A 24,421-nucleotide genomic window follows, 5' to 3' on the forward strand; every position below is an offset into this window, starting at 1 on the left:
GCCCGTAGAGAACAGTAGAAGGACAGTCTTAAGGAAGTGCTGAGCAGTCACACACAATCGTTTCCTGGATCTCCTTGCCAGGAATGATCAGAATCCCTGGGAAACATGAGTATTTGCTAAGTTTTGCATTTCCATACCTTGCTTTCTGGCTAAGCTATGATATGGGGTGCAACTCATCAAGAGCAGAAAATGCAGCCAGCAAATCCAGTTGATCTGGCACAAGCAAGACAGAGATTGGATCGATTGTATTATGCTGGTCATATCTTTTGCTTCATTAGCTCTGAGGCTGACTCAGAAAATGGCAGAATCAGACAGAATGGGCATATCTTCCTGTTGATCTCCAGGTGTAGAACACTGATAAAGGCTTGGAACAAATGTCTCAGTACAGTGGTACCTCGGCTTACAGACACTTCAGGTTAGAGACTCACCTAACCCAGAAAATAGTACCTTGGGTTAATAACTTTGCTTCAGGATGAGAACAGAAATCGTGCAGCAGCAGCGGGAGGCCCCATTAGCTAAAGTGGTACCTCAGGTTAAGAACAGACCTCCAGAATGAATTAAGATCTTAACCCGAGGTACACTGTATATAATACTTCATCTCCACTTTCGTTCTGTAGATCTACATTATGGCAGCTGCTACATATCACAACAACGGCTTCTGTTTTTTCTTTTAAAAAAAACCCCAACAAGGCTGACTATGGTAACCAGGCAGGTAATCTGACCTTTGTTAGTATTATAAACAAAGAGTGCCTGCACTTGAAAGAAATTCTAGAGTAGTAATAAAATTGAAATCCGATATGCTTCCTTGGGAGCAAGTACCACTTAGCTCAGTGCTAAATGTTGTGCTCTAGTGTGGTGTAATGGTTAGAGTATAGGACTGAGACCTGGGGAATCAGGGTTAAAATCCCCACTCACCGTGAAACTTGCTGGGTGACTTACCTCACAAGGTTGTTGTGGGTACTGAGAAGTTGAAGAAGCTTGTACGCCATATTGAGCTCCTTGGAGGAAAAGGTGGGATATAAATACAATAAATAAATAAAATAAAACTAGCAATAAAAGGTGCATGTTTGCAATCAGATGGGCTTTCAGCCCCACTGCATCCATTTCATTCAGTCTTTGCCTGCGAATTACTATCCTCTCACACATTTGACGAAGTAGACTATAGTCCACAGAAGCCGGTACCATATTAAATCTGTCAAGTATTTAAGGTGCCACAAGACTCTTTGCTTTTGCGGCAAGAAAGCAAAAACTATTGGCAATTTTCGCCAGCGAGTTTTACGCAGAATTGCAATTGTATACTCCATGGTGTCAAGAGACTACATTTTATGTAGTAGTAACATGAAAGGTTGGGAGAAAATCTGCTGATACGGGTTTGGTCAAACAGCTGCTAACACTGATCTAAAATACTTCTACTTGGAAGAGCAATTTGTTTCAAACAGGACATTATTCCAAGTCAGGAAAGTATGCTTGCAGCCTGACTGGCCAATACTTCCTCAGAAACCCAAGTCTAGCTGAGTTGGGGCTTACTCACAAAGACATGCGTACAGGATTGTGTACGTGTGACTCTGGAAATAAATCTAAATGTAAACATGTTTAAGGGACATAGGCAGGGTCAGGAGAATGAGGTTTGGTGAGCACCCCCCCATGTACCTTACTTCCCCCTTTGCCCCATTGCTGGACCCTGCGGAAAATATGCTGTCACTACTCCCTCCATACAGCATATAACTAAACCATAACATAACATAAGGTCCGTATAGTTAAAGCTATGTTTTTCCCAGTAGTGATGGGATGGAAGTGAGAGCTGGACCATAAAGAAGGCTGATCACTAAAGAATTGATGCTTTGAATTATGGTGCTGGAGGAGACTCTTGAGAGTCCCATGGACTGCAAGAAGATCAAACCTCTCCATTCTGAAGGAAATCAGCCCTGAGTGCTCACTGGAAGAACAGATCGTGAAGCTGAGGGCCTCCAGTACTTTGGCCACCTCATGAGAAGAGAAGACTCCCTGGAAAAGACCCTGATGTTGGGAAAGATGGAGGGCGCAAGGAGAAGGGGACCACAGAGGACCAAGATGGCTGGATAGTGTTCTCGAGCTATGAACATGAGTTTGACCAAACTGCGGGAGGCAGTGGAAGATAGGAGTGCCTGGCGTGCTCTGGTCCATGGGGTCACGAAGAGTCGGACATGACTAAACGACTAAACACCAACAAACTTTAAAAATTGACCCTTACCATATGGATGGTCAGCTTGCATCATAAACTAGGAATTAAAGAAAACTGCTGTCTTAGCATGCTGACTTGAAAGTTAACTCTACCTCCCCCCCAAGTCAAGAGGGCTGGTGTAAGAAAATATGTTTAGGCTAGAAGTGTTAATGTGAACAATTCCTTATTTTCCTTTTCCCAGAAATCTAACATGTGGGACCAGGGGTGCCAGCATGAATAAAAGATTGGAGGGGCCCCAGGTGAGCCCCACCCGGCATAATCAATCACGTGGATGTGGCACATGCACACCATTTGAATGGCAATGCCTGTCAACTCAAACATTTAATAGGGGGCAAAGGGACCTCGGCCCCTGGGAGTTGGCTCCTAGGCATGGGACAAAAGCCTCCTTCTCTTGAAATTCACTTTATGCCGCGGATCTCTCTGCTTCTGTCCCCCCCCCCCCACTGGACGCGGCGCGGGTACTTTTGAGGTGGACTTTTGACAGGATGAAACTGAACCCGGACCACCTATCCCAGAGAAGGGGTTGGTGGTGCCTTGCATCCAATAGTCAGGAGTAAGCCCGGCCACTGCCTCCTCCGCGCTCTTGTGCCAAAGCCAAAGAATCCTCCCCTTCGAGAACGCTCCGCGCGCCGGCTGCCAGCCCACCTGGGCGAACCCTTCACCTGGGCGCCGCGCGTGGCGTGGCGTGGCGTGGCGTGGCGAGGCCGGGCCCCGCCTCCCGGTCTCTCTGGTGTGGGGGAGGGCGGGGCCAACGAGCTGGGAACTTGCGGCGGGTCTCTCCGCCCCCCCCCCCCGCCCGCCTTCCCAGGCTCCTGCCTTAACCTGTTGGCGGCCCCTGAGGGGAGAGAGCGGCGCGCGCGCTGAGGTAACCCGGCAGCGCGCTTGGAGAACTTCCTCGAGCGAAGTTGCGCGCAGCCCGTGAGGGAGCTCGGCCGAACTGGGCTCCTGCTCGCCTCTCCTTTGCTCCACGGGATAAAGAGGTGTGTCTGGGCGAGAGAGAGAGAGAGCCTTGCAACATGGCCTCCTCCTCCTCCTCCGCCTCCGCCGCCTTTTTTCCAGGCGGGGATGCCCGAGAACTGGACCAGGTGAGCCACCGGGCGGCCCTTTCGCCCCTCTCCCCCCACCCTCCTGTTTCTTCGTGAACTTTCCCTCTTCTGCGTCTCTCTCTCTCTCTCTCTGTCTCTTGCCGCCTTCCGGGAAGAAAAGCTGAAGCGCAGTGACCTTTCCGTGCTGCGCTCAGAGGAGCCGAGGGTTGACTCGAGGCGTTGGTCACACCTGAGGCGAGCGCGCTTCGGGCTACAAGCCTGTCGGGAGCCGCGCGGAAGCCCACGAGGCTTGCTTCTGAGGAGAGACAGAACTGCCGCGTGTGAGGCGGTTCGCGCCCTCATCCCGGGACCGAGTCCCGCCGTTCGCGGCGGCAGGTCCTGCTTCCCATTGAGGAAGCAGCGTGAGGAGGGAAGCGGGTTCTCAGGTTTCCCCTACATGAAAAAAATCCTGTCCTGCTGCGAGCTTGAAGGGTTTGAAGTAAGGAAACAAGCGAGGACTGGGATAGGATTATTTGTTTATGCCCCACCTTTTCCTGTGAGGGACTCCAGGCGGCTTACAGACAAAAAGAAGAACCAGCTAAAAACATTAAAAAAAAACAGTCATTTTTAAAAAAAAGCAGTTCACCATTGATAGAATTAAAGCTATATAAAATTTAGTTTTGGCTTAGCCTTAGCAGGGACTACTTTCTTTTAATTAGTATCCATGTGCTTCACAAATAAAATTAAGAGCAAGAGTTAATGGCTTAACTGACAAGAGATCCAAATCTATGAGTGGTATTAAACTAAGTTTTACTCAGAGTAAGCCCATTAATGAACATGGCTAAGTGAAGTCTGTTAATTTCAACAGGTCTATTCTGAGTAATACTCAACTGTGTTAAGTGATCCAAATTCTTAAGAGAGTGTATTCTGGAAGTGTCTTGCTGGGTCATCCTAAAGTCCATTCAATCCAGTGTTTGTTTTGGAGCAGGTTCTCTTCACTGTTAAACTGATGCTAGGCTACCTACCAGAAATAGGCTGGAGGTCCACATTGGCGGTCTATATTCTGTCAATCTCTGTGTTAGAAGTTTTGTGCTCTTTATAACATAATAGTGGGTGTAGTTCTCTTTGAACCTGCTGGCTCTGTGTCAAATGCAATCGCACCTGTAGCTTCAGGTAAGCCTTGTCAACAGCATCGCTTGCCTGGGAGGTGAAGATACTCCTAACTGAAGAGAGCATGGTGGCAAATCCAATAAGAACTTACTTGAAAGGAAATTCCTTTGATCTCAGTTGGACATGCTTGCAAATAAACTTGCATATGATGGGACTGAGAAACTCTCATTGCTGCCTTGCTTGTGCTTGCAGTGTGCTTGAATGCATAAGGAAGCTGAAATGTTAGTGAATGGGTTTAGTAAATACAACAGGGATTTAACTTTGAATGTTGTTCAGTAATTTGTGTGGAATGTGGTCCATGTTCTGTGGACCACGGTCACAATATCAGAGGGCCTGTTAATGCTTCTGAGTGTTGTTTGACAGTCCCGACTGAGTTAAAATCTGGAGGCAAACTCTGAAGACTGGGTTAGCTCGCCTGTCAACTGACTTTCCCATGTTGTGCCTTGAACCGAATCAGTTTCAGCTGTCAAGCAAGTCTTTCTGTTTAAGCTGAGAACATCCCTTGCACATTTTAGCACCCACAGTTGAATCTTTGGGACAAGAGGGGGATATCTTTCCTTTTAGTGAGGCGAACCTCACACACAAACCGCTTTGTGTGTGGCCTGGATATATTCCCATTGCTTTTGACGTGGGACTTGAAGGACCATCTTGCAAAAATACAGTGTAATAGAGGCATCCTTTGAATTACTTCGAACAGAATGATAATGAAGCCAGTTTTTAGTATGTGGCATAGATGTGCGCCAAGTGGGAAAATCCACTTCTTGGGAATTAGCAGCGAATAAATTTAAAGCTAAATGGACAAGAGTTCTTGCACTGGTATTGGAAGTTCACTAGTTTAAACTATGTTTTGTATTAGTATTCCAAAGAAACCAGTCGCCCTGCTGGTGTGCAGGCTGCTCTACTTTTTGTGGGTATTGCTTGTGTATAACAAATTACTTAATACCTGGTGAAAGAATATAACATTGTTTTTGTTTCCAATATGTACTTCTCCTTCCTCTTCACTTCAGGTTGGTTATCAAACTTTATGGTGTGGTTTGAGTCCATTATTGTATCTGGTATAAACAATGCATTTTTCTGGAATTAATCACAACTTTCCTTGAATTCTGATTAAAGCTGCTCCTCACCTCCATCCTTGGTGCCCAAAGTTGGTTTATATCTCCTTTTAATAATTGTGGTGTGTATATTTAAGAAAAGTAATCGATAACAGTATTTAAGATACTGTTAAGGTTTTAAATATCAACAAGCCCATCTTTGTTTTTCTCTTTCTCCACAAGAAATCATTGTAGCCTGAAAGAAATTGGGACAACATCTTTTCACTATATATCTTGTTTTACTGTTTTTCTACTCTCTGCTATACAGAAAAGTGTCAACAGTCTTAAAACACATTAATCAATTGCAAGTCTGAGCCACAATTACTACAAATGAGAAGCCCTTCCAGAATGGTGGTGAGGCATATGTCAGAAGCGGGGATGACATTTCCTCATACAATTTGACACGAAGCTAATAAATACCCACAAAATACTTCTGTTTGTCAAAGGTTGCAATGTTATAGGGTCATAGGAATGAGTTTTCTGTCTGGCTTTAGTTTTCCCATTGGCATGATTTGTCTCATTTTACTGGATCCTTTTGAAGCTATCAGTTCTTCAGGTGTTTAGGGTTGTACCCCAATGCTTCACTCTCTGCTCTGTTCTTAGTGGTGTAAGTTAATTTGTGGGCGTTGGCTGTGTGAGTATGCTCCTTTCACTCTTTGGTTGCTGATGGTTTATCCTACAACGTCCCTCCTGTCATCACGGTACATTTGACAGATGTACTGACCAGCAAATCAGATGCTCACACAGCAGTATGCCTTGCCCTGCCCAATGTTTCATGCAGGTGTCTGCTTCATTCTTACAAAGAAGCAAAATCAGTGTTTCCTTTTAATGTTGAAAAGCTGCTTCATGGAGAAGTAGGCTAGTGGCTTCATCAAGTTCTAGCCTATCAGCTGAAACACTAGGTTTCAACTGAGCTCACTCTGAGGTAGAAGGTCATACATATGACCAAAATACAGTAGTATGAAAGCACAATGGCTTCAACCCTAACATTTCCTGCCGCTGGATCCAACTTACTCACTATTCCCCTTCAATTATTTATTGATTTTTTAAAAATGATAATTTGCAGAAAAAAAAAACATTTCCAAGTGGTATGCAGCATATTAAAAGTAGAAGAAAGTATAAAATACCAAAGAAATGCACAAATCTGAAGGGCATACAAAATGAGAATGAAAGGCAATGTTGTTACTCCTCAAAGACTTGTCTGAATAAATGTTTAAATAAAAAAGGGGGGGGGGGAAACACATCACATGCCACACATGTCAGAAGGGAGTATGCACCATAATGTGGGTGCCATCACAGTGAATGTGCTGCTCCAAGTAGTTGCCCAATGAACCTTGGAGGTGAGTGGCACCAGCAGGAAGGCCTTTACCAGTGACCTCAGTGACTGAACAGGACGTATGGAAGAAGGCAGTTTCTTAAACAGGCAGGCTCTAAGTTGTTTAAAGCTTTGTATACAAATGACAAAATCTTGAGCTTTGTTTGGTAGCAAATTGTCAACCAGTTTTGCCTTTAGTGAAACAATGGACCACTTCGGATGATATTTATGAAGTTTCATCCCCAAGCCCTGCACATGGACTTGGGGGGCTGATCACGCCTCCACCACCTACTTGGGGATGACCCATCCCATCAAGGTGACCTTCACACATAGAATCCTTTGTGTGTAGGTTAAAGTCAGATGGCAGACTCCTGGATTGCATGATGTTGGTCCATGTACATGGGATTGTACATACATAGGCTCCATTTGGATGGGGTACCCTGGTATAGATGGTAGAGGCAGGTGAGCATGCTAGCTTCACATATAAGGTTGGAGCAGAGTCCTGAAGTATTGTGCAAACCCAACCGATGTATGGATATGTTACTATTACAATAGCTGGTGGCCCCGGTAATGCAAAGGATCTCTCACTGGCCTATAACAATGCAAACATTTTCACATAAGGCTTAAAATGGCTCGCCATTGTAAAAGAATATATTGCAATGCAGCACATTTTTATTTCTCCTCTGCAGTCTATATCAGGTTGACAAAAATGTTTGTTGCAAATAATGCTTTTTAAGAGTTGCGTGAAGCCATTGTCCAGGAAATTTCTACCTATCCTTTGCCACCTTATGCTTACATAACTCAGTTCTTCTTCAACTATCATTGATATACCACTGTCTTTTGGTCTAGTGTGCGCTGAAACCCATTCAATATATCTTAAGGTTCATTTTGCATAAGGCCTCATTTTATTAGATTGTTCTATTGGTAGACAAGCTACTGCTGAATAGTTCCTGCTTTTTGAACTGTTCTGTAATTACACGATTTGGGTCTCAAGGGTAAGACACAAAATATAATGTACTTATACACTGCTTGTGGTGCTAAACAAAACCTTTCCCATTAAGAAGAAGAAAGAAAAGATTTGGATATGTGATAAAGCATATTGTGTTGGCTTGTTGCCCAGAAGCTCTAGGGTGTCTTTCAGTTGAAACTGTAAGATTAGCTTCAAATTCAATCAGCGACAAATGAATTTTACTTTCAGTTTCTTTGCGAAGTTTTTTAATAGCTATAACATCCCATGTGTATGGGGTAGGGTAGTTGCAGCCATTTGCCAATGTATAAATTAATTGCATCAGTCTTACAGGAGCATATCCAAGTACCTCATTGCAGTAGCAGAAGTTAGCATGATTCCCACTAATGCAATGGGGCATTCTCCCTCACTTCTTCTCCTGTGTGTTGCCCATGACCTCCCCAAATCTGCTGGGGGAAAGGGGTTTGGAAAACCCCCAGACACTGGCAGAGGAAGAGGAGTGCAGGGAGAGCTCACCGCCCCCAGCAGTGCAATCCTGGTGGGGTGCCATCGCAGCTGCCCCCCCCCCGCACTGGGTGCCATGTCCCTGCAGGTGGCGTGCCCTGCCCCCAGGACATGCACCATGCCCCTGCGGGCGGTGCACCACCCCGCCCCCGCCCGCTCTCTGCCCCCCGGTGCCGGAGCATGAAGCTCCGCCGTAGCTCCCAGCATAGCGTGTCGTGGTGGGGAGGGCATTGGTAGATTGTTCTGTCAGGGAAGCAGAAATGCTTGCACTGATGGAACTGTTCTCTTACAGAACACAGTGCAACTCAACGAAAGGAAAATCATAGCATTGGTGTATAAAGCGAAGTGGTCAAAGAGCATTTAATTAAATAGCAGCTAAGCCAGCAGGTGTGGGAAGAACACAGATTTGGAGCTGTAGTCCTTTGCAGACTGTATACATGGAAGGCAAAATCCACCTCTCTAGTACTGAGCATTCTAGTAAAGCTCTATTCTCTCTTACGTTATAATAGTTCTCTTTAAACATGTGCATCAGTAAGTAAGTAACTAAAGTACTGTAATAGTGGTTGCACACACATCCTGGGAGCCTGTGAGTTTAAATGTGGCTATTGATACAATGGATGTCTTAGAAACTTGGCTAAATCCAAATGTCATTGGCAGAATGACAGTGGAGCCCTATAGTACCAGTAGTACAGGAACAGCAGTGTGGTTGTGTTTGAAGAACAATTTGTGGTGTAAGGACACAGATAGCATGATGCATTTTGAATAGGATCTATCTGTCTTGTAGAAATTAGTGGGGAAGCTCCTGTTTGTTGGAATACATTGCTGGAGCCACTAAATCAAAGTACCTGCTACTCTTTATTATCTAAATGACATATAAATTGGTAAAGCCCTTCCAAGATAAGCAACTTAACAAGGGATCAGGATTTTGATCCCCTCAATTCAAAAGTCCCCAGACTACAAGAACCCAGTCATAGCTGTGTAATTTGAAAAATCCATTTAAGATACTGAACAAAATGGTTCCTGGTTGGAGTATATCCAGTTAAATCAATGAGTCTACTCTAAGTGTGAGTTAGTTGTATATTACTGATTTGTTGTTGTCGTTTAGTCATGTCCGACTCTTTGTGACCCCATGGACCAGAGCACGCCAGGCACTTCTGTCTTCCACTGCCTCCCACAGTTTGGTCAAACTCATTCTGGCAGCTTCGAGAATACTATCCAACCATCTCATCCTCTGTCGTCCCCTTTTCCTTGTGCCCTCCATCTTTCCCAACATCAGGGTTTTTTCCAGGGAGTCTTCTCTTCTCATGAGGTGGCCAAAGTATTGGAGCCTCAGATTCACGATCTGTCCTTCCAGTGAGCATTACCCATTACCCATTTACACATCTGCAATTTTCATCATAGCACCCACCACTCCATTTGAGTGAATTCTTGTGTGCAGCTTGGGCTTATTACTGCACCTTTTAAAATAATTGGTTTTCACTTAAAAAACACCCACCCACCATACATTCAAAAATACAAGTTACACTTTTGGAACATTTCATAAAAGCAACTCCAAGAAAGGAGCACTTAAACTTTCATGTTCCCTAGATCAGTGTTTTTTCATCATCATAATTTTCTTTGCATGCCACCTTCACACAGTTAAAACAATGCTCAAGGCGGCTTACAATATGAAAAGATTTATATAATTACAAACATAGCAAAGTAGTCATAAAAATAAAACACATCAAAAACTACATAACCAAACTGAACCTTTTCCACATAAAAAGATACAAAAAATTAATATCAATAACAGCAGCAAAAACTCCCAACAAAACTTTCCCCAAAATACTCCATTCCCTGCAGTCCTTAGGAAGCCTGTCAGGCCCCACCCTAGGCCAGGTGGAGAGAGGCAGGAGCAGGACCATCAGGCTCTCAGCCTTTTTCTGACTGTGACCCCCTTCCAACCTTCTTTCCTTCCTGTGCCCCCCCCCTGGACGTAGCCAGGGGGGCAGGGGGGCAGCTGTCCCTCCATAAGTAAAAATCAATACATATCTGAGGCTCTGCCCCCAGCCACTCTGGACAGCTTTCCCCAGCCACTCTGGGTGGCTTACAACATAAATAAAACCACAACAAAACACCAAACATTAAGAAACAGAATGTCCTATGCAGGCAACAAACAAACCAATAAATCAATAGAAAGCAATAATAACAACAATAAGAGTTTACACTTATACCCAAATTAAAATAACCGCCAACCCCAACTAAACATTTAACCAACCCCAACCCAACAAAAACAAACCAGAGGAACCAAAATTAGAACTGTTCAAACATTGTAAAACATTTTTGCCAGTTGCCCCAACCCAAGAGTTGTTTCAGTAATGTCCCTCTGGCCTCCCAGGAGCCTCTTTTATCTGTTCAAGGTGAGTCTAGGCCCCACCCCCTAGGCCAGGTGGAAATAGGCCTTGCAGCAGTGGGGGTCTTCCTTTCAGCCCTCACAGCAGCAGCAATGTCCCTCCAGCCTCCCAGGAGCCTTTTAGGTGTGGGTAAATTCTGCACCTAGACTAGGATTATTTTCCCTTGCACTTGGTGGGGGTGGTTGCCCATGGAGAAACTTGCAAATATGCAGCCGTCCCCCTTGTAGATGCAAATCATACAGTCCATGGAAATTCTGCAACATGTATAAGTTACATAGGTTGGGTTTTGGAACAAATCAATTGAGAGATCAAGGGTGAATGTGTTGGTAGAAACATGAGATGATAAGAGTGGACTGTTTCAGGGTGTAGAGGAGAGTTTTAAAAACAACATTACCAAACTTAGAAAACAAAATCATATAACATAAACAGTCCTTATCTACAGATAACTACTAGTACACACTATTAATTGGTAATACGAGCATTACCAAAGACTTGAAGTTTGCATAGGATGGGGACCTTTGAATCCTGTTAAATGAGTTAAACTAGGAGCAAATCTGAGTGAACCCCCCCCCCCCCGGACCATCTAAATCAGAATTCAAGATTTGACCCTCACATTGCTTCTCCAGTGGCAATGGACATGAATGAAACTCTCCTGTAGGAATAACACCTTGTATCCATTACGCTGGCATGGATATGAGGAAATGGAAAGCCATATTCATGTGGTAGGTATGTGTTAGAGGAAGCCAATTCTGGGTTTGGGTGATATGGTCATTGTACACTCCATAAATTCCATTTGTGCCTAAGCTGGAAGTGATAAGATGCCTCTGCCCATGAGTTCCCATCAGCAATGGCATGTTTTTGTTGTTCGTTTTCTTAACATTTTGAAAACTTTGATGAAACTTGATTTTATTTTATTTTTAAGGAACAAAGTAATGCCAAGAGTCTTGTGTGACCATGATAAAAAGGAGAGTTGGGCAGGGGAGATAAATCATACCTTCCTGTTTTAAAGGCCTGTACAACTCATTGATTAAATGAAGATGATGCGCAATCTTTTTTAAAGAAAGCCTGAAACCACGAGCTAAAATAAGAATTAGGAGGTTATTAAATTATTTTCTTTCTTTTTTTTAAGAATAATTTTTTATTAACTGACCAATCACATCAAATCAAACCAAATTACATAAATTCCAAATTACACAGCCGAATTTTAAATTTTTGTTGGGGGTACCCATATTTCAAGTTCCGAAGGGATCCAATCAACTTCTTGCTTCTTACTGCTGTTTTAATGTCCACAAATCTAACCTTATTATGTTCACAGTACTATCCAGTCCTTTCCTATTATTTTTCCACATCTCTTGTTGTTATTTTCATATATTTTTCCTTTCTCTTTGTGACCTCTGATAGTCTCCGCAAGCTGGTTAGAACAGTTTGTAATCCTGCGTGGATATTATTTTTTTTATCCAGTAGCCATATCCAGACATTTTCCATATAACATCACTTCCATACATCAAAACAGTCTTAGCATCATTAATCTTCACCAATCTGCCTCCTTTTCTCAAAACCTCTGAGGAGATTCACTAGGAATGCAGTCTGAAAACAAATCCGTTCTTCCTCCTGGCTATAATTCCTTTGGCAAGATGGCGACTCCGAATTAATTGCTGTGCCATTCCCAAAAGCTCTTAATTGCTTTTCGGTCTCCATAAAGCATACTTTTGGTTAAAGTTTATCTCCACACAGACCTTAATCATCCTGCTTGGGTCAGTTCAACCGACGGTTCTAATGAGGAGGGGTTCTTGTAAATCACACAGAAGGAAAGTAAAAAAGGTCCCCCCCCCATTCAGCCCCGTTGTCAACATACCCCGCCTTTGGTCTATCTTCATCGTAAAATATTCCTGTTTCTCCAGCCCGTCGTCTTCTTTCGCAGAGGTCACTTAAATTAACAGACTTCACTCCCCTTCTTCACTTGAAATATGTGCATTTGCTTCTTTTGTAATTAATTATTCCAAATTGCTGCAACTAGTGCGCGATCAGAGACAGCGTCCAGGAGAGCCGATGTCCACACGGGGGCATTCTGCCTAGGGCCCTCACCCCCTTCTTTCGAATTAGGGGCTGATTTATGGGTACAGCAGGCAAGGGCAGTGTTCCCCATTTCCTTGGGGCAACAAGGGAGGCTGCCTACTCCCATAACAGCCTCTTAATTACCCTGTGTGGGTCGGAGAGATGGTATTGTCGGCCATCTTCCAATGCGCCCCCTAGTGGCCCCCTGAGGTTATTAAATTATTTTCAACTAAGTAATGTTATGCTTCTGTAACTTTCTTAATTAACAGGAGAATCAAAGCAATCCCCTCTTTCAAGATACACACAGTTTTGCATTTTAAGTGTATGCAGAACATTTTTCCACCTTAATTTTTGAAAGATATCTTTTGTTCCGGTCTACTGTGTCTTTGGAGTCAAATCTTGAATGACTTTACTAAGGAGATTCACGAGAGAATATACAGCCGCTTGTTTTGCAAAGGGAGGGCAAATAAATTTTGCATTTTTAGCTAGAGACCCCCTTTAGATTTGGTGAGGCAGGTTGAGTGTTGAAGCTAAGGCTAATTGAAAACAGATGAGGGAGAGGCACAGGACATTTTTTAGGACCCAACAAGTGGCTGCACAACTTTGCTTGCTGTGCCTTGGGGGCTAAGCTTTGCTATGAAGGGAGCTGCTGAATTTAGTGTCAATGTGCATGTAGAGAAGAGGGTGAGCAAACTGAGGTAGAGATTGAAATGTTGAATATGCTGTTTAGAGTTTTATTATAGTCACAGTTTTGCTTTTCAATCTGGGATGATGCAATAAGAAATAGAGGTGCACACTTGTACAGATCTCCCCATCCATAATCTTGCCCCAAGCGATTCCCAGACTTAAGGCTGATTCATATAGCAAGGTGGTGTTGAAATAAGGCAGCCACAAACCAACTGGTTTGGTAGCGAGCATAAGTATCATGGAAGTTACTAGCAATATATTCGGGGGGGTTGGGTAACTTGGTTCACTGTAGCTTTCTGTATCTTAACACAAAGGCATATAATGAACTGTGAAAACCACTGTAGCTAACACAATGGCAGCATACACTGCCCCCCCCCAGCTTATTGCCAAAACTGCCCTGTGTGGTAGATTAGGCTGAAAGACGATGGATGGCTCAAAGTGAACATGGTCTTTGCAGTTCTAGCTTGGCAGTCAATAACTACCGCACCACGCCAGCTCTAATTCCAGAAGTAGGGTAGCCTGTAGTTCAGTCCATAACTCTTAGTATTGTGTATAACTGAAGCATCATTAGCAAGGCTCCTCATATCAACCTTGGGATATTATCTGGGAATTCCACAAATTACCCTTTGTTTTGCAAATTTAATGAACACGTTGCATGCCCTTAGGGCTAGAATATCTTTATACATTAAGCAGACTTATTTAATGTGCATTAAAATTTACGGGCTGCCTTTTTTTTTTTTTTTTTGCCACAGAGGCCTTCGAAGTGGCTGACAGTTTCAATAGTAATAAAACAGCTCATTAAAAGCAATTTACAGAAACACGAACGCAACAGCAGTAATTGTATTTTGTTTGCAGAAGAGAAGACCCAGCCTTCTGAAGGTCTCATTGAACAAGAAGGGGCTCACTGGTCTCCTAAAGATCATGTAAAAGCTGTTGATGGAACAGTCTGTCTTGGGAGGTTGTGGACTCTCCTTCCTTGGAGGTTTTTAAGCAGAGGTTGGATGGCCATCTGTCATGGATGCTTTAGCTGGGATTTCTGCATTGCAGGGAGTTGGAGTAGATGACCCTTAGGGTCTCTTCCAGCTCTGCATTTCTATGGTTCTATATGCTGACACTGGAAAAGCCCTGTTTTTATAGTAGAGGATAACTTTGCCTCAGGCAGTATCTCATCAGTAGGATATTAACTTGCAGAGTATAGCTGTTCCACATTCTCTGCAGCCTGCACAAGGCAGTCTTCAGGAGCAGCCTCCTGTGGAGTGTTTCAGTAGTCAAACTGAGAAGTAACCAGAGGAAACATGTTAATGGAAAGTAGTCTCCTCCCTTAAGTATGCATATGGTGTACCATATTTATGCATCTAATGTATATTCATGTGGCTGAGTTTATTCAATAGACATTTTAAGAGTCAGCAGGTCAGGGGTGTGTCCTTTTTAACCTCCATTCCCAGCAGCTCTTTAGAACATTTGACCTTAGTTACTTGAACTAAAGTCAATCGAAGCACTAATAGGAAACTAAGGGAAGTCATATGACTTCCTGGCAGACAAAAGTAAACTTGGGACACCTGCGGCTGTTGTCATCTCATCGCTTGCTCACCACTTCAAGCGCATAGATGAATTTGGCGCTCGAGCATGACAGCCATGAAAAGCTTTCTGTCTGAAAGACATAGAGAACGGATTGGAAAATGTTTAAACTTGAGGCTGCTATATTGGATGACTACAGGTCCTCCCCCCCCCCCATTTGCTCTGGTATTATCTAAGATTATGACTTTCCTTTTGTTCTTGCTATGGCACCTGTTGCTGATGTAAGTACAATAATCTCGGCTGCACCGTTTGCTAGGTACTTTGATCAGAGTATATGTCATGAATTACTGTAAAAGGTACTGGAGGTTTGGATTGAAAAGTATTGAAGGTTTTGCACTACTGGAAACCAAAACCTCTTTTTTTGTTTTTTAACCTTGCTGTTTTTATTCACAAAATTTCAAGAACACCTCTACATATTTGGTACAATAGTTCATCAGTATTACAATAATTTCAAAGCAAGTTACCCTGTATTGGATTTTCCTGTGCCAGAATAGGTGTGTGTTTGAGCATGCTTTTGTCTGTTGTTCAGAATGGTTTACTAGTATATGAGATGCAAATATCCACAGAGCTAACTATGCTTAAAATAAGGTAGGCTCATACGGTCTGCTGTGTTTTAGTAACGGCTCCATTGTTATCTGATTAGATTTAGAAATGCAGTAAGCCAAATGGCCCATGAAAACGAAATCCTTTACTGCTAAATGGAGAGGAAACAAATGCATTTCGAAACTTGCAATCCTGTGTGTATCTATTCAGATGTAAGTCCCATTGTGTTCAGTGAGACTTATTCCAGGTAAATCTATGGCAGCTCTTGTCAAAAGCAATGCGGCCAGGCAATTTTAGACCCTGGATTTAATGGCCTTAGATGTCTTGTGTGTGTGTTCTGTTGTGAAGCACACAATTAACATTTCTCTCCCCCCCCGCCACCTTCAAACAATTTCATGCTTTACAACTGCTTCTACATCCTTGATATATTAGAGCAAAAAAGCGTTTATAAACCCTGAAAAAAGGAGCACTCTGAGCACATGCACTTTTGCATTTTAAACTCTCATCATACCATCATTATAACTACAAGAATAAAATTGAGTTTGTGTTTGCTGCCCTAATGTTGGTGCCCTGCTGCACATATTCCCTGAGTTGGTGAGGTTTGTTTGATAGCAACAAGAAACTAACCTTTTAATGTAATCAACCCAGTCTTGTGGAATATTGCCATTGTTGTTTATACCCCGCCCATCTGACTGAGTTGCCCCAGCCACTCTGGGTGGCTTCCAACACATATAAAAACACAATAAAACATCAAACATTAAAAACTTCCCTGTACCAATAGAGATTCTGCATAGACCTTCTGTTTCAACTTCTAAATGCCTGCTGAAGATTTTTGTACTCCGTCAGACTCCTGCAGGCAATGAAGACAATATCTTTCCATAATAATTACCGGTAGCTGATTTCTGGTTTTAAAGTTTTATATGCTTTCATGTAAAACTGTTGTAAACCATTCTGGGTTTTTTTTAATGAATAGTGGTATATAAATACTTGTAATAAATAATAAACAAATACACTTTCACCAAGCACCATTTTGCTGTAAAAACAAGATGATTTAATATTTTAAAGTTTTTTTAAAAATACAAAGAGCATCTGCAACCATGTACACGCTTGGCTGGCTATAACATCTTTTAAAAATGAGAAGAAAGGATGCTGTGGTGATCAGCATCAGCCACAGTTGTCTCCCTGCATGTCCATAATGGCCCAAGTGTTGGTCAAAAATGGTTCCTCTCTTCCTTCCTTTTTTACAATTTGCAGAGTGTTTCGGGCAAGACTGAAGCACCCATGAAACTTGGAGGGGAAGGGGAAAGAGAATTTTCTCCAAAATATTTGGAGAATGGATAGGGCGAAGGCTGACATTTACTTTAACCATGCGAGGTTGCAGAGGGATTTTTTCCTTTTCCTTTCAAAACAAATGCCCGGCACCACTCAAAAGCAGTACAAAGCCCTCTCTGTCTCCATAGCTGCCACTTCCTAATGGGTATGGAGTGATGCAATGCAATGTGACGTGTTCCTGCCATGCCACCCTAGGAAGTGTCGATTGGCTGCTTCCCACTGGCCCATATTCTTCAATGGTTTTGGAACAACACAACATGATGTTTTAAAGTTGAAGAAATAGAAGAGAACCCTCTACCACCACATATACTTTAGGTAAGCAGAGTCCCTGTCCAAATATTTAAGAGAAAACTATTTCCTCTGCTCCCTGTGAGAGATAGCAAGAATGTTGCATCCTGTTTTTGCAGGATACTTTGTGAAAACAGAGGTGGATTTTGGCCTAGCGTTGGTAAAAAGGGCCTGTCTGGGTGGGTGAACAAAATTTCCTTCAGGCTGAATGCAAAGAGAGGAGAAGAAAAGAGGTTGCTGGCTTGGTGGCCTAACCTGACAAGCTAGGCCGTCCTAAATAAAACCTGATAACTCCCATTGGCTGCTGCCAAAGGGCATTATAGCCACAGACAGTCCTTATGTTAAAAATGCACTGTGAGGGGAACGGGTTAGTGTAGCCAACCACTATACCTCACAAACCCTGCTTTTTTGTTAACCAATACTTGTCTGTAAGAGTTTTATGAAAATTAGCTATAGATAGTTTTGACGCGTCCCCACCACCTACAGAAGACACCACAGAATTCTATCTTAAATGCATACCCTCCAACATTTCATCTATAATAATTATAATTATAATTATAATTTCATTATTTATACCCTGCCTATCTGTCTGGGTTGCCCCAGCCACTCTGGGTGGCTTCCAACATACATAAAAATTTACAACAAATTAAACATTAAAAAAACTTCCCTAGACAAGGCTGCCTTCAGATGTCTTCTAACGGTTCTGTAGGGAAAATAGGGATGTCCCAGGATCCAGTCAGGGACTGGGACAGCTTCTGTAAACCTTGGACTGTTCATGGAAAATAGGGACACTTGATCTGTAAATGTGAGCTTTCTCTTCTGTGTAAACTCACTTGCTCTCTGAACACTTCAAGCAGTATGATATTGGGGTGGACCAGTGAGGAAGTGCAGAAGCAGAGGGCCATCATGAAAGAACGGAGGGGGCAACATGATGAAAGCTCACTGCCAAAAATAACCAGTTCTTCTACCCTTCCTTCCATATGCTGATCAGCTGTTTTGATCACAGCCTTCAACCCTCTTTGCTCCTTTCAACTCGTGGTAGCTGTCATTCAATATGCTATCTCTCGCCAAAAGCTGAATAGAAGCAAAGCTTTCTATTAATTGCTCCACACACATGTAGCTGAAGTGAAGGTGGCTCAACCATTTTCCACTGTAAAGAACAATAAGTTCAACCTCCCAGGGCAGAAACCTAACGTTGCCCAATCCCCTCTGTCCCTGAATTCCTCCCTAAAGTTTTTGGGGAATCTGGGCTAGCTTCCTCTGGATCGGTTTACACAGGGTGTAGATGATGCACCCCAGAGGATCAGATTTGATGATTTGACTGCTAGTTGCTGATTCCCATTCTACTTAAGCTCCACCCCATCAATATTAATTGAAGTAACCTTTCTGAGAACTATAGTAGTGCAATATCTATAAAATATCAGTAGATGGTGCTGTAGTCCTTTACATATGTGTACAAAAGCACAACAGGAACAGAGGATGTTTACATGAAAAAAAAAATGGGATCCTTGTATTTTTCCACCCTTCTGGCTTCTTGAGCACTGCTGAATATTTGCCATCAGATTCTTCAAATTTAATTTGCATCCTGCTTTCTTTCTGTGTGTGCATGAACCGAGGTGAAAAAAACTGGTGGAGGTGATTAACACTGACAAGCCCCCCCCCCTTCAAATAGCTTCTGTGTCCCTAATCCTCAGAAATTGTAGAAGATAATATAGGAATTAGCACTATATCATGGGTTTTCAAAGCCTATCAATGGGTTTTCCAAAGACTAAATGCAATTCTCTAATTTCTAAATGTATGCATACATGCCAGATACTTTCAATCTCACACTGGGAAAGGAGAAAAAACCCTAAGGTGGAGTACATTTTTGCAAAAACTCTTGAAAGTTTAAAACATCTGAGAGATCTTGGCATAAAAACTGCACAATGCATTGAAGACCAGCATATCCAGATTGGGCAAGTATAGGTTAGGGAAAATTTTGTGGCTCATTAGAGAACTCCACCACTTGGATGCTTAGATTTTTAAAACATAGCTTTAATTTAAAATGCAAGTGAGCAGGTAACAAAATACATAGGCCCAGCAGCAAAAGGTCTTGGCTTAAGTGGCCTTGGGTTTAAATGTCAGGTGCACTCTGGCCACTTGCACATGCAACATTAGGCTAAACATGCTTGTTTAATAAGCCAGGATATGAAGTAGAAGAAGATGCCTTCACCCCGGTATGGTTCCCTTTTATCACATACGTAGCCCAACAAGACAACAAGAATCTGCCAACAGCATACGAATCAATATGGCTAACCTGACCCAAGAATCCAACCCCCCTGCCACAAACAAATCTAACTAAAGCCAACCAAAGCCAAGCCAACCACCCCTAGGCCACCCCTACCTCTCTCACCACCAAGGAAATATAACAAGCGAATAGAAAGAGAACCCACACAAGTGACACTGACACAAAACCCCAAACATACACAAAGTAGAATAATACTGGCATTACCACCCTATCCCACCCCATGCACCTTCTCCACCCTTCCCCTCTTTTCTTCCCAACCTAATACTGCGTGCAGCACCAATGTCTCACAACATATGAAAATGATCTGTAGAAAACACAACTTGAAAAAACAGACAATGAACATATTTTTGTAAACTAAGAAATCTTTAATTATTATTTTTTTTAAGCAAGGATATGCACAAATATCACGTGGGAGCTCCTTTGAAGCCACTTCACTCCTCCCTTCATGTGAGCAGCTGAAGAAGCCAGCTTTGATTTATGGCTTCGTATCCTGGCTTGTTCAGCTGCTCATGCTGGCTTCGCATTACGTGCAAGGATGTCCTCAGAGTTGGCTGGACTAAGCAGCTTCAGCCCAACTTGCACTCTTACTAGGCTAGTGATCCTTCTCACAGAAGAAGGGAGTGCAATGCATAGCTTTCATATCCATCATGCACATAATGTTTGTGAGGTAGGCACTCCACGTGAAGGCCCACTTTGCATACGTACTACTCCCAAAAGGTGGGGTTTGTTTCTTAAAGGGGAATTTGTATGAATCTTGTAAATGCATGGGCCTCCATGTCACATTTGTCAGTGTGTGTCTGCTTCTTCACCACACAGAGAGTATTGTGAGCTGGCTTTGGTATGTTCAAACCTACGGTCTGTATGCCTGCTTTGCTCACTCATTAATGTTATTAGTGTATATTTAGTTATGCACAGGGAAAGCTCCTAAGGGTTTGTGCTTCACTCATGTTTCAAAATATGTGACAGATGCACAGTGAAGTGAACTTCCAGTTACTCCCCAGAGCTTCTGGAAACTCCTTCCCCATGGCCATGCCATAGGATGTGTGCCTCAGTTTAACATAGTTCTGGTGGTTACAATCTGTCTGTTGCTCCTTTAGCTACATTTTTAAAAAGTTCTCGGTTTATGGAGACAGCAGTTGTAAATTTGCATTGGTTCATTCATTCACTCACTCAGCTATCCATTCTTATAGCTAGAGATTATCACCACCCTGCAAAGTAAGTGGCAAGCCTAGATGTGGGTGTGCTTCAGTCTGAAGTTTGTGCCTTGATATCTGAACTTGGAGCAACTTGGAGAAATGTGGCTATGGAGTTTGAGTGTTCCGATTTAGCTTTACATTTCATACGAATGGGCATAAACCACTAGCAGATTTCTCTTCTCTTTGGCTGCATGGGAAAGGCAGGAGGCAGTTCACTGTACAGCAGTGTCACAAGACCACATCGTTTGCCTCGTGGATTGAAATTTCACCCTGATAGGTAAAATCATAGGAGGTGATGAGATGCCACAAACTGTATCTCATCCCTCTTGTTCAAGCTCCAGAACAGATGATTTAGATGAAACTCTTTACCTGTGAATTAAAAGGTGACTTCTGGCAGCTCCATAATCTAAACTGAAAGTGTTGCATACACCCTGTAACATCAAAAAGAGAGGGAAGGAGGAAGGGAGGGAGGGAGCCTTCCTGTCACAGGCATTTGAATGCCTCTGGGAAGTGCAGCTGGTACCAGATTTCCTATCCTTGCCCAGAGGAACATATCAAAGTCATACCAATGTGACTACAGTAGATAAAACAACAAGGGGGTTAGGATGAAGAAGACACATACGTTTTATTTCATTTCTTTTTCGCAGCGAGTCTGCTCTGGAGGTTTCCTAGTTGTAGTCGGTTCAGATGTTGCGTTTTCCTTTCCAGGGCTGAGCTCTGGCTGGAAAATGGTTCTTCAACTTTGAAGTGGAAGGTGGTTTTAATCACGGAGCTGATTTATCTGCCCACCTATACTGAAAATAGTTTTGCGTTTTTAAGAAAAGTTTCCTTTTCAAAATGGATTGTTAATTGTGCATATGGCACTTCTAAAAATGAGAAAGGTAGGGAGCTATCCTAAAGCTTGAGAGAGCGGAAAGGGCAAGAGAGTGATAAGGCCAGCATAAGATTCTCTGTATGTCTGGCGCATGCATAGACCCTGACAACAGTACAGCTTACTTGGTTTAGTCGCCTTGCCCCCAAAGAGCTAATTTTCACATTATTTTGTTTTGTTGACATATATATTTCTGTAGGTCACTTTGTTGTTCTTCAATGTTATAAATGGCAGGTGATTTTTCTCTCTGACCAGTAATGTGGATGATGCCTTAACACTGTCCACCTCTATTTTTTGCAAAATTGCCTTAAATGCCAATTTTCTTTGCATTTCATTTGCCTTAAGGTTGGCCAAAGGCCTGAAGCATCACACAGCTTTTGAGCTGAGTTGAGTTGAGAAACAGAAAACGTTTAGGCATATGAATATTTTCCGGTTGTCTTTCATTTTAATTTTTGCTCTCTTCCCATAGAGCTCAGAATGCAGCATTTCATAGAAATTTTGGGACATAGAGAACTGTGCTAAGTTGTTATGTCTGTCTGTGTTCAATCAAAACATAAGAACTCCGGTTTAATACAGCAGTAAGATTTTTTTTCCTGTTTGTTTTTATTTTACATAAAAGTGGTACTTAGCATTCCAGTGACTTTGTTTTTTGTGGTTGTTTACTTCAGAAATTGGGATTTGTATAAAGCAAATGTGTACATTCAGTTGTCAATTTTTTTAATCTTTTATAAATGATACATGAAATATTTTGCTCTCCAGACATCCTCTCTTTAACTTCCTGTTGCCATGGTCACTCATTAGTATTCCATGGAGGCCTGGTTGCCATGGAAAAATGTGTAGTTGTACAGTGTTTCCATGGTTACTCTCCACCATTATGTACCTTTGGTATATCAACTAGCAGATCTGTTTGGGTAAGCCTGAAATATTACAGAAGTATTTAAAGCTACTGGTAATTCAGATCTCATGCCCAATCTGCAGCTTGAATATTTATCTGTAGAAGGGCAATGGAGCCATTTTGGATTGCAAATACCATATTAAAATGAATGCTTTTGAGAAATTATTTCACAGCTGCAACTCAGCCTGTATTTTTTGTGCAGGTTTGAATTCATATGCTGAAGAATTTTCACACGTTTTGCAGGAATACCACATTTTGGACCCCTTTTGAGTGTATTTAAGCTATTTCATGTGTGGATTGTGTGAGAAGGTGTTCATTCATGAAATCGGATAGAAATCGGAGAAGCCACCTGGTGACTCGTTGCTTTTTGCAGGTTTCACAATAAAAGTGCACAGACCTTCTTTCTTCAATCAGCCAGGCCCATAATCCTGAGGGGTGGAGGTGGGTGAGCAGCTTTTACCTGAAGATTCATTCAGAGACGCTGTGGGGAACAGCTCTCCCTACCTCACATGGTTATTTATCAGGAGCATCAACATTTCCCCTGACAATTCTAGAAGTGGATTTAGAGCAGCATGACTGGTGTCCCCCCACTGGGTGCCAAATTGAATGGGGCACCTCAGGGTGTCACAACTGTGGCGTAGTACACAGTCAGAATGGAAGGAGAGAGGCGGGGGCCACCAAATTTTCACTTTGCACAGGAGCTACTGAAATTTAAAAGACCCAAGTCTGCCCCTGCGAATTCTCTACTGAAACCTTTTCAGTTTGATACAGATAGCCTTCTGAGGGCCACACGCCCATGGGGTGAGGTGGGGGGGGGGAGTGGATGGAACAACAGATGTGATTCACACCTTTTGCACAAGGGGCTACATTCCAAGCATGCAAAAGCCAGCCAGCCCTCTTCGTCCTCCATTCAGGCATGCAAGAGTTTGAGGGCACATTTCAGCAGGCAGAGCACTAAAGGAGGGTACAGAGCAGGGCTGGTGATGGGTGTGGGATGGGGAGAATGGACATTCCCTGGAGAGTTGGCCTGGCCTGGGAGAGTCCCCAGGGCCAGATAGAGAGGACCCGAGGGCCACATTCCGTCTCGGGGCCTGCAGTTCCCCACCCCTGATATAGGTAGTCAACCTTTGAACCTCTATACACCTTTTCAACCATTATATAAGAAAGCTGTACCTGCCAAAATTCCTTCATCTATAAAACTATTAAAAGTATGGGAGACCTAATATTGAAACGGTGGGCAGTGTCTTATATAAACAACTCAATGGGCCTATGTACATGTTCTGCATGATAGAAGCACCCTTTTTTAAGTGAAGAGTTTTGTAGCTGTTGATCAACACTGCTATCTTTGTGATGGGGTGTATATAAGGAAACTCTTCTAACCAAATATTGTTGAGTATATGTTTTTGCAATTGAGCCATGAAAGTCTTCAAGGGCAGTTTGGTTAACTTCTTCCTTGATAAAGGGAATGGATGCTCCTTGCTCCCTAAACATAGGGGACCCTTGCAGGTGAGGCATTCCCACATGACCAACAAGTACAGAATCATAGAATTGGAAGAGACCCTGAGTGTTCTAGTCCAACTCCCTACAACACAGGAAACTCAACACATAGTTCCCCATCCAATTTGAAACCATGCCGGACCCTGCTTAGCTTTGCAGATGTGCTAGCAGTTTTACTGCTGGACCACTCTGCCATAGCTTCAAAGATTGCCAGGTGGGCATGGGAATTGCTGGTACCCCTGAGTCCCCCCCCAAAAAAAAGCAGTGATTAGGGATTTGTTGGTACCACCTGTGAGCTGGTTATCAGACTGTTAGTTATAGACCTGCATATTTCAAAGTAAGAATTGCTTCCAGGTAATTGTAAAGGGAAGCTGTACAAAAACTGGTACTCCTCCCCTTTCTTTTGAACCACAAATTACTAGTGTGGCTGCAAAAAGTTGCCTCCAGTATCCTCAGGATTGCTTGTACTTGGCCTCTCATCATTTGTGTCATTTGGGAGTAGCAGT

General features: G+C 42.9%; 1 protein-coding gene across 1 annotated transcript in view; it reads left to right on the forward strand.

Annotated features, from left to right (window-relative positions):
* Positions 1-3,113: 3,113 nt before the first annotated feature.
* The window catches only part of ANK3 (ankyrin 3), a 393,167-nt gene continuing 371,859 nt past the window's right edge, over positions 3,114-24,421 (forward strand). The window contains exon 1 of the mRNA XM_081004830.1: positions 3,114-3,306. Within this exon, the coding sequence (XP_080860956.1) occupies positions 3,238-3,306 (69 nt within the window). The 5' untranslated portion in view covers positions 3,114-3,237. The remainder of the gene's footprint in view (positions 3,307-24,421) is intronic.

Source organism: Podarcis pityusensis, assembly GCF_964106645.2.
Source record: "Podarcis pityusensis genome assembly, chromosome: 5".
Classification (NCBI taxonomy): domain Eukaryota; kingdom Metazoa; phylum Chordata; class Lepidosauria; order Squamata; family Lacertidae; genus Podarcis; species Podarcis pityusensis.